We start from the raw sequence: 12,812 nt of genomic DNA, 5'->3' as shown, positions 1-12,812 counted from the left end.
TAACAACAACTCAAACCTCTTTCATTTTCCTCCTAGGATTTGTGTATTTAAAAATATACTTATTATTTGACTGATTCATCGCATAATTTTCAGCTTTTCTTCACTTAAGGTAAAGTCATAAATACTTTTCCATGATAGCATATCTTCTGTATCTTCCACATTTATCTTTAGAAACTGCATACTTTCTCTTGACTAAAGTACTGTAATTTACTTAATGATTCTCCTGGTATTGGCTGATTTTAATTTTTCATTATTATAAATTACATTTTCTTTCTAAACACCTAAACGTATATAAAAAACATTTCACAATAAATGTTTTCATGGGTACCATTTTTCCTTCTTTTGGCGTTCATCGTTAAAATTAATTCTCAGAACTGTAATTGCTGCATTAAAATAATTATTGATAGTTTCTATAAGACTATTATTAATTTACCGTCATCCAGCGTAGGAGTGTACCAGTTCCACTACACCCTCCTCAAAATGATATTTCATCTACATTTAAAAATTGTAATTACGAGGCAAAATAATTTTTCAATTTAACTTGTTTTTCTTAGGTCATTATGATCTAACTTGATGGTCAACATTTTTATACTTTTATGAATTAATAAAAAGTAATCTTTCGGGGCGCCTGGGTGGCTCAGTCAGTTGGGCGTCTGCCTTCCGCTCAGGTCATGATCTCGCGGTCCGTGAGTTCGAGCCCTGCGTCGGGCTCTGTGCTGACAGCTCAGAGCCTGGAGCCTGTTTCGGATTCTGTGTCTCCCTCTCTCTCTGACCTTCCCCCGTTCATGCTTTCTCTCTCTCTGTCTCAAAAATAAATAAATGTTAAAAAAATTAAAAAAAAAAGTAATCTTTCTTCTGTGAATTATTCACATTCTCTGTTCATTTACATATTATGGTATTCCAATTTTACCAATTCATATACAGTAAATTCTTTTAAAACATTGAGATATAATGGGCATATAACCTTGTATACAAACACATACAAACTCGATATTTGCATGTGTTGCCAAATGATCACCACAATAAGTCTTGTTAGCAACTGTCACCACACATAGTTACAATTTTTTTTTCTTGTGATAAGAACAAAGATTTACTGTCTAAGCAAATCTAAAAAAAAGATTTCATAGGGGCGCCTGGGTGGCGCAGTTGGTTAAGCGTCCGACTTCAGCCAGGTCATGATCTCGTGGTCCGGGAGTTCGAGCCCTGCGTCAGGCTCTGGGCTGATGGCTCAGAGCCTAGAGCCTGTTTCCGATTCTGTGTCTCCCTCTCTCTCTGCCCCTCCCCCGTTCATGCTCTGTCTCTCTCTGTCCCAAAAAAATAAATAAACGTTGAAAAAAAAATTAAAAAAAAAAAAAAGATTTCATAGATAAGTGAGATCATAGTGGTATTTATCTTTCTCTGTCTGACTTATTTAACTTAGCATAATGACCTCAGGGTCCATCCATGTTGCCACAAATGGCAAGATATCATTCTTTTTATAGATGAATAATATTCCATTGTATATAAACATATTTATACCACATTTTTTAATTTATTCATCCATTTATGGATACTTAAAAATTTTTTTTAATGTTTATTTTTGAGAGACAGAGAGAGACAGAGCATGAGTTGGGGAGGAGCAGAGAGAGAGGGAGACACAGAATCCAAAGCAGGCTCCAGGCCCTGAGCTGTCAGCACAGAGCCTGACACGGGGCTTCAACCCATGGACCGTGAGATCATGACCTGAGCCTAGTTGGCGCTTAACCAGCTGAGCCACCCAGGTGCCCCCATTTATGGATACTTTGATTGTTTCTATGTCTTGGCTATTATAAATGTTTATATTTATTTTGAGAGAGTGAGGGAGCATGCACATGTGTGCTCCAGTGAACAGGGGAGGGGCAGAGAGAGGGGGAGAGAATCCCAAGCAGATTGCACGCTGAGAGCACAGAGCCCAACGTGGGCCTTGATCTCACGAACGATGAGATCATGACCCGAGTGGATATCAAGAGTTGGACACTTAACCAACTGAGGCACCCAGGTGCCCCTATATCTTGGCTATTATAAATTATGCTGTAATGAACATGGGGGTGATATATCTTTTTGAGTTAATATTTTCATTTTCTATGAATAAATACCCAGAAGTAGAAATGCTGGATCATATGGCAGTTCTATTTTTAATTTTTTGGGGAACCTCCATTCTGTTTTCCATAGTGGCTGCACCAGTTTACATTCCACCAACAATACACAAGGATTCCCTTTTCTCTACGTCCTTGCCAATACTGGTCATTTCTTCTTAATAATTCCCATTCTAACAGATGTGAGGTGGTGTCTCATTGGTTTGCATTTCCCTGATTATTGGTGGTGTTGAACATCTTTTCATGTACCTGTCGGCCCTCAGTATGTCATCTTTGGAAAAATGACCGTTCATATCCTCTGTTCATTTTTTAATTTGATTTTTTTCTTTTTTAAAACAAAAAATTTTTTTAACGTTTATTTATTTTTGAGACAGAGAGAGACAGAGCATGAATGGGGGAGGGTCACAGAGAGAGGGAGACACAGAATCTGAAACAGGCTCCAGGCTCTGAGCGGTCAGCACAGAGCCCGACGCGGGGCTTGAACCCACAGACCGTGAGATCATGACCTGAGCCGAAGTCGGACACTTAACCGACCGAGCCACCCAGGCGCCCCTAATTGGATTTTTTTCTATTGAGTTATATGTATAATTCATATATTTTGGATATTAACTCCTAGTTAGATCCATAATTTGCAATTTTTCCTCCCATTCATTATGTTGCCTTTTCATTTTGTTGATGGTTTCCTTTGCTATGTAGAAGCTTTTTAGTTTGATGTAGTCCCACCTGTTTATTTTTGCTTTTGTTCCCTTTGCTTTTGGTGTCAAATCCAAAAAATCATTACCAAGAGCAATGTCAAGGAGCTTACTGTCAATGTTGTCTTCTCAGAGTTTAGGTCTTACATTCAGGTCTTTAACCCATTTTATGTTAACTTTTGTGTATGGTGTAAAAAAGCAATCCAGTTTTATTCTTTTGCATTTGGCTGTCCAGTTTTCCCAGCACCACTGACTGAAGAGGCTGTCCTTTCCCTATTGTATATTCTTGGCTCCTTTGTCATTAAATTAATTAACCATATATGTGTGGGTTTATATCAGGGCTCTCTGTTATGTTCCATTGATCTATGGGTCTGTTTTTATGCCAGTACCATATTGTTTTGATTACTATAGCTTTGTAGTATAGTTTGAAATCAGGCATTGTGATGCCTCCAGCTTTGTTCTTTTTCAAGGTTGCTTTGGCTATTTGGGTTTTTTAATATTTTGTGGTGCCATATAAATTTTAGGTTTGTTTGTTTTATTTCTATGAAAAACGCCATTGGAATTTTGATAAAGATTGCATTGAATCTGTAGATTGGTTTGGGTAGAATGGATTGTTTAACAATATTAATTCTTTCAATCCATGACGATAGAATATATTTCCATTTATTTGTGTCTCCTTCAGTGTCTTTCTTTTTTCAAAAACTTTTTTTTTTTTTAACGTTTATTTATTTTTGAGACAGAGAGAGACAGAGCATGAATAGGGGAGGGTCAGAGAGAGGGAGACACAGAATCCGAAACAGGCTCCAGGCTCCAAGCTGTCAGCACAGAGCCCGACACGGGGCTCGAACTCACGGACTGCGAGATCATGACCTGAGCCGAAGTCGGCCGCTTAACCGACTGAGCCACCCAGGCGCCCCTCCTTCAGTGTCTTTCATCAGTGCAGGTCTTTCACCTTCTTGGTTAAGTTTTGTTTTGTTTTTTTTCAGTATAAGAAAACATAAACAGATGCTTTAGTTATAAAGCTTACATAAAATTTAGGAATTTTGCTTTCATTATTTTTTTCCACTGAGAACTTATATTTGGGACCTTCTTGGTTAAGTTTATTCCTAGGTATTTAATTCATTTTTGATGCAATTGTAAATAGGATCATTTTCTTAATGTCTGTTTCTGATAGTTCCTCATTAGCATATAGAAACACAGCGGATTTTTGTATATTGATTTTGTATCCTGCAACTTTACCTAATCCATTTACTCTAAAAGTTTTTTGGTGGAGTCTTTAGGTTTTCCGATATAATATGTCATCTGCAAATAGTGACAGTTTTACTTCTTCCTTTCCAGTTTGGATGCCTTTTATTTCTTCTTACGTAACTGCTCTGACCAGGACTTCCAATGTTATGTTGAGCAAAGGTGAGAGTAAACGTCCTTGTCTTGTTCCGTAGACAATGTTGCTGTGGGCTTGTCACATAAAGCCTTTATTATATTGACGTACATTCCCTCTATACCCACTTTGTTGAGAGTTTTTATCATAAATGAATGTTGAGGGGCGCCTGGGTGGCTCAGTCGGTTAAGCGTCCGACTTCGGCTCAGGTCACGATCTCACGGTCCGTGAGTTCGAGCCCCGCGTCAGGCTCTGGGCTGATGGCCCAGAGCCTGGAGCCTGCTTCCGATTCTGTGTCTCCCTCTCTGTCTGCTCCTCCCCCGTTCGTGCTCTGTCTCTCTCTGTCTCAAAAATAAATAAACGTTAAAAAAAAAAAATGAATGTTGAATTTTGTATAATGCTTTTCTACATCTATTGAGATGATCATATGATTTTTCTCTTTCATTTTGCTATCGTGGTGTATCATATTGATTGATTTGTGAATGTTGAGCCATCCCTGCTTTCTGGAATAAATCCCACTTGATCATGCTATATCATCCTTTTAATCTATTATTGAATTTGGTTTGCTAGTATTTTGTTGAGGATTTTTTGCATCTGTGTTCAAAATATTGGGCTATAATTTTCTTTTCTTGTGGTGTCCTTCTCTGGTTTTAGTGTCAAGGCAATACCAGCCTTGGAAAATGAATTTGGAAATGTTCCCTCCTCTTATTATTAATATTTTTTTTGAAGAGTTTGAGAAGGATTAATTCTTCTTTAAATGTATGGTAGAATTCACCAGTGAAGACATCTGATCCTAAACTTTAGTTTGTTGGGAGGTTTTTAACTACTGATTCTATCTCCTTACTAGTAATCAATCTATTCAGATTTTCTATTCCTTCATGATTCAGTTTTGGTAGGTTGTGTGTTTCTAAGATTTATCCATTTCTTCTTTTTAAAAAATGTTTCTTAATGTTTATTTTTTTTGAGAGAGAGAGAGAATTCAAGCAGGGCAAGGACAGAGTGAGGGGGACTTAGGATCCAAAGCAGGCTCTACATTGACAGCAGCAAGCCTGATGTGGGGCTCAAACCCACAAACTGCAAGATCATGACCTGAGCCAAAGTCAGACTTTCAACCGACTGAGCCACCCAGGTGCCCCTATCCATTTCTTCCGTGTTGCCAAATTTGTTGGCATAACTGTTGATAGTAGTCTCATGTCCTTTGTATTTCTGTGGTATCAGTTGTAGTGTCTCCTCTTTCATTTATTTTATTTATTTCATTCTAATTTTATTTATTTGAGTGTTCTCTCTTCTTTTCTTGGTGAATGTAGCTAAAGGTTTTTCAATTTATCTTTCCAAAGAACCAGCTCTTAGTTTCATTTATTTTATTATTTTTATTTATTTTATTATAGTACTTTTCTTTATTTTATTATTTTTTTATTTTAGAAAGAGAGAGTGTCAGTGGGGGAAAAGGGGCATAGGCAGAGAGAGAGAGAGAGAGAGAGGGAGGGAGAGAGGGTGAGGGAGAGAGAGAGAGAATTTTAAGCAGGCGCTATGCTCAGCATGGAGCTTGATGCAAGGCTTGATCCCACAACCCTGGGATCATGACCTTAGCCAAAAGCAAGAGTCAGCTGCTCAACCAACTGAGCCACCCAAGCACCCCTCATTTACCTTTTCTATTGTCTTTTTACTACTTATTTCTGCTCTGATCTTTGTTATTTCCCACTTTCTACTAACTTTGGGCTTCATGTTGTCTTCTTTTTCTAGTTCTTTGAGGTGCAAATATTATAGATCTAGCAACCTAAAATAAGGTTGAATCCTTCAGTTCCAATTCCAAATTGCTTGGATGAAACTCTGATGGTCCAACTTAGGAACACTCCTGTTCCAATCAACTGCAGTCAGGGAGATAGAATCAAAGTGTGCAAACATGTCTGACTGGATCTACTCTTGTGATTTTGGCATTTAATGTCTGGAGGAAAAAAGGAAAGGAGGAACAATATAAACCTGACAGATATGACAAAAGGTTTCTCCTGTAATATTCTTGTGAGGCAGACATTGGCACTGATGGCAATTTCTTATGAAAGAAAAAAAATAAATATCAAAATGTCTCTGCAATATGCTAAGAGTCTTTGGGACTTTTGTTATGGTGGCCACGATATATTTTAGTTTTTTCAGATGCTTAAGGAGAAGCTGTTTGATTTATCATTTGGGACAAGAGAGAGTAACTGAAATTATATTACAACTCTAGCATTCTCTTTTTAAGTTCAGTGTTCTTTCCCAGAGCAGTGACAGTGACACTGTTAGAAGATAAAACAAAAAATATAAAGTTCTAGGGGTGCCTGGGTTGCTCAATCTGTTAATTGTCTGACTCTTGACTTTGGCTCAGGTAGTGATCTCATGGTTTGCAGGATCGAGCCCTACATCGGGCTTCTTGCTGGCAGTGCAAAGCCTGTTTGGGATTTTCTCTCTACCCCTTCCCCTCCCCCCCTCCCCCCCGCTCTCTCTCTCAAAATAAATAAATATATACATGTATACAAACAATAAAATAAAAATAAAATTCTATCCTCCAACCAACAAATTTTAGTTAGAATTATGGTAACTTCTGGGCACCTGAGTTGGTTGAGCATCCAACTCTTGATTTTGGCTCAGGTCATGATCTCAGGGTCATGGGATCAAGCCCTGCATCGGGCTCCATGCTGAGCATGGAGCCTACTTGAGATTCTCTCTCTCTCTCCCTTTGCCCCTCTCCCCAGCTAATGCTCTCTCTCTTTTTCTCTAAGAAAGAAAGAAAGAGAGAAAGAAAGAAAAGAAAGAAAGGAAGGAAGGAAGGAAGAAAGAAAAGTTATGGTAACTTCTTAGGGATTTACAAAAATGTCCTTGAACTTTGTGTCCTTCAAATTTAGCCTTGCTTTTAATTTGATGTAGTGCACAGTCTGAATTGATTTGGTTTGTCATTCATATAGTAAGTCTCAGCACAGGGAGCAGGTTTTGACATGTACTAGAAGCTCACACTGAACTCTCAATACTTAGAAAATAATAATTAATCGTTAGGTACTGGGTATTTGGCCCCAAACTCAAATTAACTTCAAGAGCTATTTTGGTGTATGATGAAAGTGAGATGTGAAAAACTTTTCATGGCTTCTTAGAGGGAGTCAGGAATGTATCCACTGGCTGAGAAATATTGAAATTTGGAATACATAAATATAGTTGCTTGATGAATGTGAACATCAGGTGGTTCTCATGTTAGGAGTTGTAAAAACATTTATACTAGAATAAATGTCACCAAGATTGGATTAAGAGTTTAGAGGCCCTAAAATTAAAGTACCCATGTGTGAAATTATAACAAAACACCAGTATACACTAAACTTTAAAATCAGGAAGTCCAATTCTATGATTTGTTTATCTTGTCATTTTGCATGGTGATTATTGCAATGCTTTTTTTTTTAACTCTTGAATGTTGAAGTATTTCCAAGTAATTGTGTGTGTGTGTACCTGCGCATGCATGCATGAATACAGTGTGTGCATGTTTACACACATGCAGATATGCATGATCAAGGCATGCCTTTGCTTCAAGTACACTGTGGATAATCCACAGTGGCTACACCATGTTCTTCAGAACTCGGAACATTAAGTAGATTGTATGGATTTTGGTTCCAATTACAGAAAATTTGAATAGATAAGTTGGCAAGCAAGGACACTACACCAAGGGGCAACTCCTTTACGACTCCTCAAAAGACAGCTGTGCCTGGTGTCTTCTACCCAATGTGGTAGGGGCTCAGATTCATATTGGAGCATAAGAATTTTGCTCTGATATGATCCTGATTGAGGAGCAAGTGAGCAGCTGGTGAAGGCCTTTTCGTGTGATGGTTCCTAATTTCTTCAACAAAAACTCTTTTCATTATTTCCCCTCCTGATTTGAAATATCTTTTAAAAATGCATTTAATATTTAGAAGTTTGTTGTATGTAAATGCATATTAAAATGCCCTTTACAAGGGGCGCCTGGGTGTCTCGGTCGGTTGAGCGTCCGACTTTGGCTCGGGTCATGATCTCACAGTTCGTGGGTTTGAGCCCCACCTTGGGTTCTGTGCTGATAGCTCAGAGCCTGGAGCCTGCTTCAGATTCTGTCTCCTTCTCTTTCTGCCCCTCCCCCGCTCACGCTTTGTCTCACTCTGTTTCTCAAAAATAAATGTAAAAAAATAATAAAAAAAATAAAATGCCCTTTATGAAAGGAAATTAAGAAAATAAGAACCTTCAGACTTAAACTGTCAGAATACAACATTGCATAAGAAAAAATAGTTAGAAATTACTTTAAAGAAATGGACTGGCTCCGGTTCTGAGCAATATGACTGTAGATGTTAAGGGTGCAATCTGAAGGAAACGGAGGTTTGTTAGTCTGGGGAGATTTTTATTAAAGGAGAATCTCTGAGATAATATTTGGCAGTGCCCATCCATCTACTATTGTCCTAGGAAGAGAGAATCTCAGACTTGTGTTTCTAGTTCATGGCAAGGCCATGTTTATTGAGAAGGTTACTGCCTGCCTGCTTGAGTCAGTTCCCATTTAAACTTTCCAGTTACTGCCTGCCCCTACTTTGATTCCAGGCCTAGCAAGCAGCATTCTAATCACAGTCTGGTTCCCTATGTCACCACACAAGGAAAAACTGTGCTGGTCATGCTTGGAGTGCTGTTCTGGCCTATGTGACTGTGATCATTCTCAGCACAAATTAATACATCATCCTAGTTTGTTCATCAGTGAATTTGAATCATGAGAGATGATCACAGATGGGCTGACAAATGGGATTTCAGAGCCAGCAAGGCCGAGAGCCAAGGAACTTCACCAAGGAATGTGGCCTTTAGACTCTTGGAGGGCCAAGAGTGTGTCCAATTCATCTCTATCCCCAGCTTGCAGCACAGGGCCTGGGACCCAGCAGAAACTCAGTGCTCACTTATCTAGGCTAGACATTCATTAATATTAAAGCCCATTTTATAATTGCAATCTCATTTTATAGTTACTCAAAAGCGTATGTTCATCAATGAGAGACTTACACAATACTTTTAAAAAGTTACCTAGGTAATATACATTTTTAAGAAAATTATAAAATATAAATAAAAAGAAAAAGTAGTTATCCACATTTCAATTACTTAGAGAAAACCATTGTTAAGTTTTTGGTACATACCCTTTGAGACTTTTTTAATGCATAAAATATTATATATATATATACATATATATATGTGTATATATATATATGGATACCTATATGGATATATACATATGTATATGTGTATATGTATCCATATACGCTTCCATATATGTATATATGTTTTAAAAAGTGCAAAATACCATTAAGCAGTTTTGTAGCTTATAGGCTTTCTACAACTTAATATCATGTGACATGATAGGAGCTTAGGGCTATACTATAACCCACAGGATTCTTAGCAACTAATTGGTATACCAGATGCAGCTTTTCTGGTCAGCTCCACCATGCTTTTCAGTCCCAACTATTGTCCCTCCACACCTAAGCCCTAGCTTCTCCCTGACTTCCTGCCTTCCTTCCTTCCTTCCTGCCTGCCTGCCTGCCTTCCTGGTCTTGAAGTTCCTTCGGGGAACCTCTTGAGTAGGTTGTATGATTGCCAGACAAAATGCAGGATGCTCTGTTAAATTCAAATACTAAACAATGAATATTGCATGAGCCAATAGTGTAAAAAATTATTCTTTCTCTGAAATTCAAGTTTAACTGCATATCTTGTATTTTTATTTGCTAAATCCGACAGTCTTCCCTGGGTACTCTTTAATACCATCTGCCCTAAATCTAGTAAAATTCCTCAAAGTGTCTGATATTTATTTGTATGTTTCTCTTCTGTATCGTCAGTGCTGATACAGAATTTTTCTTACTCTATATTCCTTTGGCCATTTTGCGGGGGGAAGGGAGTGTATGAAATAGGGAAAGGAATCAACCATGTCTTCTCAAGCTGCCATCTTTTTTCCAGAATTATGAAAGTTTTATGGAAACAACAACAACAGCAGCAACAACAACAACAGTGAATTTGAAGGCTATGAAGTAGGAGATCATTCATGGCATATCATTTGGAAAAAATAGGTTACAATGCATGTGTACGATCCCATTTCAATTTAGAATATTCTACTTCAAAACGATAGAAATCATTTTTAAATGAGATTCTAAACCCAGACCTCAATTAAACTCCTGGTTATGCCTTTCCACCAGTTTTACCTTGGAGTGGTTATATATAGTCTTTCTGAGTCTTTTCCTCATCTTTAAGGGGACATATAATCTCTTTTGTAAGTTTATTTCAAGTGATAAGGTAACAAGTATATTGCCTGGCACACTCTAGGCCTTCTCTACTTCTCCACTGAATGGAAGAGCACACACAGAACTGTCTTAATGATTGGATTATTCTATAGTTCATTCAATTTTTGTTTTTTATGACACATTCTAGGGAGTCTTAGATTAAGTTTGGGAATATGATTCAATCTATTTTCTAGGTCTATAAAGATAAAGGGGCTTCGGTATTTAGATATGTATTTTCTAAATCAGATTGGATGTTCACATGTGGTATATGTATTTTCTGTATATTCAGTTATATATCATCAAGGTTAGTTGTGTGTGTAAAAGAGAGATTTTGGATTTTGGATTCCCAAATACTACACCAGCCATCCAGATGGACAGGACACCCCACTAGATCTCTGAGAAAAAAATGCCTGAATAGAGGATAAGGACATTATTTACTCTTTTACAGGCTGGGAATTTGGTCCAATTGCTATTCTAAGTTTCTGTTAAGCCAGGCAGGACTTCAAGATCCAAGGCTAAGTAAAAAACAGGCCTTACAGGTTCTTTGCTCTTGGGGGGCCATACTTTGATCTTATCCTGGGAAGGGCAAGGAAAAGGATGGAAAAGGAAACCTAGGAGAAAAGGACCCTTTCTCCCTAAACCCCAACAAAGACTCTCTCCTTAACCAAGCTTTAGTTGGATTCCTCTGTGCCCTCTTCCTGACTGGACCTCAACTTTGGCCTCCCTCTCAAGGCCCCTTGCCTGGTCTGCACAGCCCAGTTTTAGCAAGAATCCCACAAAGTCAGTTGAGAGAGAATCCCCCACCTGTGATATCTGATCAGCCTCTATATCTGATCAAGTTCTTCATTCCCCACCTTTGAGTCTTAAGTCCTTGGCCTGCCTTAGAATCCTGCTAAGTCAGTTTAGCACGAAACCCCTTACTCTTGGTGTCTTCTCTAGTAATTTTCCAACCAGTGACCCATTCACTCTGTTCCTTGGCCATCGATACCCACTTGTCCTTATCATATTCAGAGTTCAGCCTGATGTTTCCCCCCCATTTGATAGTATTGATACTATTACAACATTCGTGAATAAAGTCTTTCTTACCATTTTAACAAGGGTCAGAATAATTTTTCATTTTTTCTCACATTTATTGAGATATAATTGGCATAAAACATTGTGTAGATTTAAGGTATACAATGTGATGCTTCTTAAATTTTTTTTTTCAATGTTTATTTATTTTTGGGACAGAGAGAGACAGAGCATGAACGGGGGAGGGTCAGAGAGAGAGGGAAACACAGAATTGGAAACAGGCTCCAGGCTCTGAGCCATCAGCCCAGAGCCCGACGCGGGGCTCGAACTCACAGACCGCGAGATCGTGACCTGGCTGAAGTCGGACGCTTAACCGACTGCGCCACCCAGGTGCCCCCAATGTGATGCTTCTTATACACATTTATATTGTGAAATGAATAACATCTCACATGGTACTTTTTTTTTTGGTGTGCTGAGAACTTTTAAGATTTATTCTTTTAGCAACTTTGAAGTCTACAATATTTTTAGAATAATTTTTTCTTTAACAACTGTGGCAAATCCAGCCTGGGCTACCTCAGAAAACCACTTTTTTTTTTTTTTTTTTTTAAGATGCAAAGATTTAAAGAGGAGCCAGAAAGAAAAGACATTCCATGTGTAATGAAATGCTTTTAACCTTTAGCTCCTACTATATTTTGCTCCACCTTAGCAATAAAGCCCCCCAAAGACCTTGACCCTGTGTTAAATTTCTCTTTGCTAGGGAATGGGGTTTGTGTGTGGAAATCCTTGGGCTCCCTCTAGTGGTTAGAATGAGCATCCAGCACTGACTGGTAAATTACCTGCGTGTGGCGGGGGGGGGGGGGGGGAGGGGGCGCGGTTGTTGTTGCTGGTGTTTTGGTGTTAAAGTAAGGAAACTTAGAGTGTTGCTTTCCCTCTCCAGGGAGCTTAGCAGAGTATCAGAAATGTCCTGTCTGTACCATCATGCAGCTGATTCTTTAACCCTTTCTAGCTCTCCCCTTGGGACTCATGAAGTGGATAGGTAGTTCAGCCCTTTTACAAAGGTTCCTTTGATGTTCTATCCAGGGAGCCAGAGTTAGGTAAAGACAGTCTCTCAAATGTAGCCCAACTGTTTTTCCAAGTGTGCTCTGTGGACCACGTGCACGAAAATATGCTAGAGTGTTTCTTTAAAATGAAGATTTCTGGGTCCCGCCCCAAACCTCTGAATCATAATTTTCAGGGGGTGGGATGGGGGTGGTGAGGCAATTCTTGTGCACAATATTGAAAACCAGTGCTATATGCTTCTTGAGAAGGCGTTTCTCCACTTGATGTCTCATTTAGT

General features: G+C 38.6%; 1 protein-coding gene across 1 annotated transcript in view; it reads left to right on the top strand.

Annotated features, from left to right (window-relative positions):
• The window catches only part of LOC102902347 (synapsin-1-like), a 45,920-nt gene that overhangs the window by 12,537 nt on the left and 20,571 nt on the right, over window positions 1-12,812 (top strand). Inside the window, exons 3-4 of the mRNA XM_045055105.1 lie at window positions 4,145-4,213; window positions 10,146-10,216. Coding sequence (XP_044911040.1) covers window positions 4,145-4,213; window positions 10,146-10,200 — 124 coding nt within the window. The 3' untranslated portion in view covers window positions 10,201-10,216. The remainder of the gene's footprint in view (window positions 1-4,144; window positions 4,214-10,145; window positions 10,217-12,812) is intronic.

The sequence above is a fragment of the Felis catus genome, chromosome A3 (assembly GCF_018350175.1).
Source record: "Felis catus isolate Fca126 chromosome A3, F.catus_Fca126_mat1.0, whole genome shotgun sequence".
NCBI classification, from domain to species: Eukaryota; Metazoa; Chordata; class Mammalia; order Carnivora; family Felidae; genus Felis; species Felis catus.
This window is presented reverse-complemented; position numbering and strand designations above follow the sequence as displayed.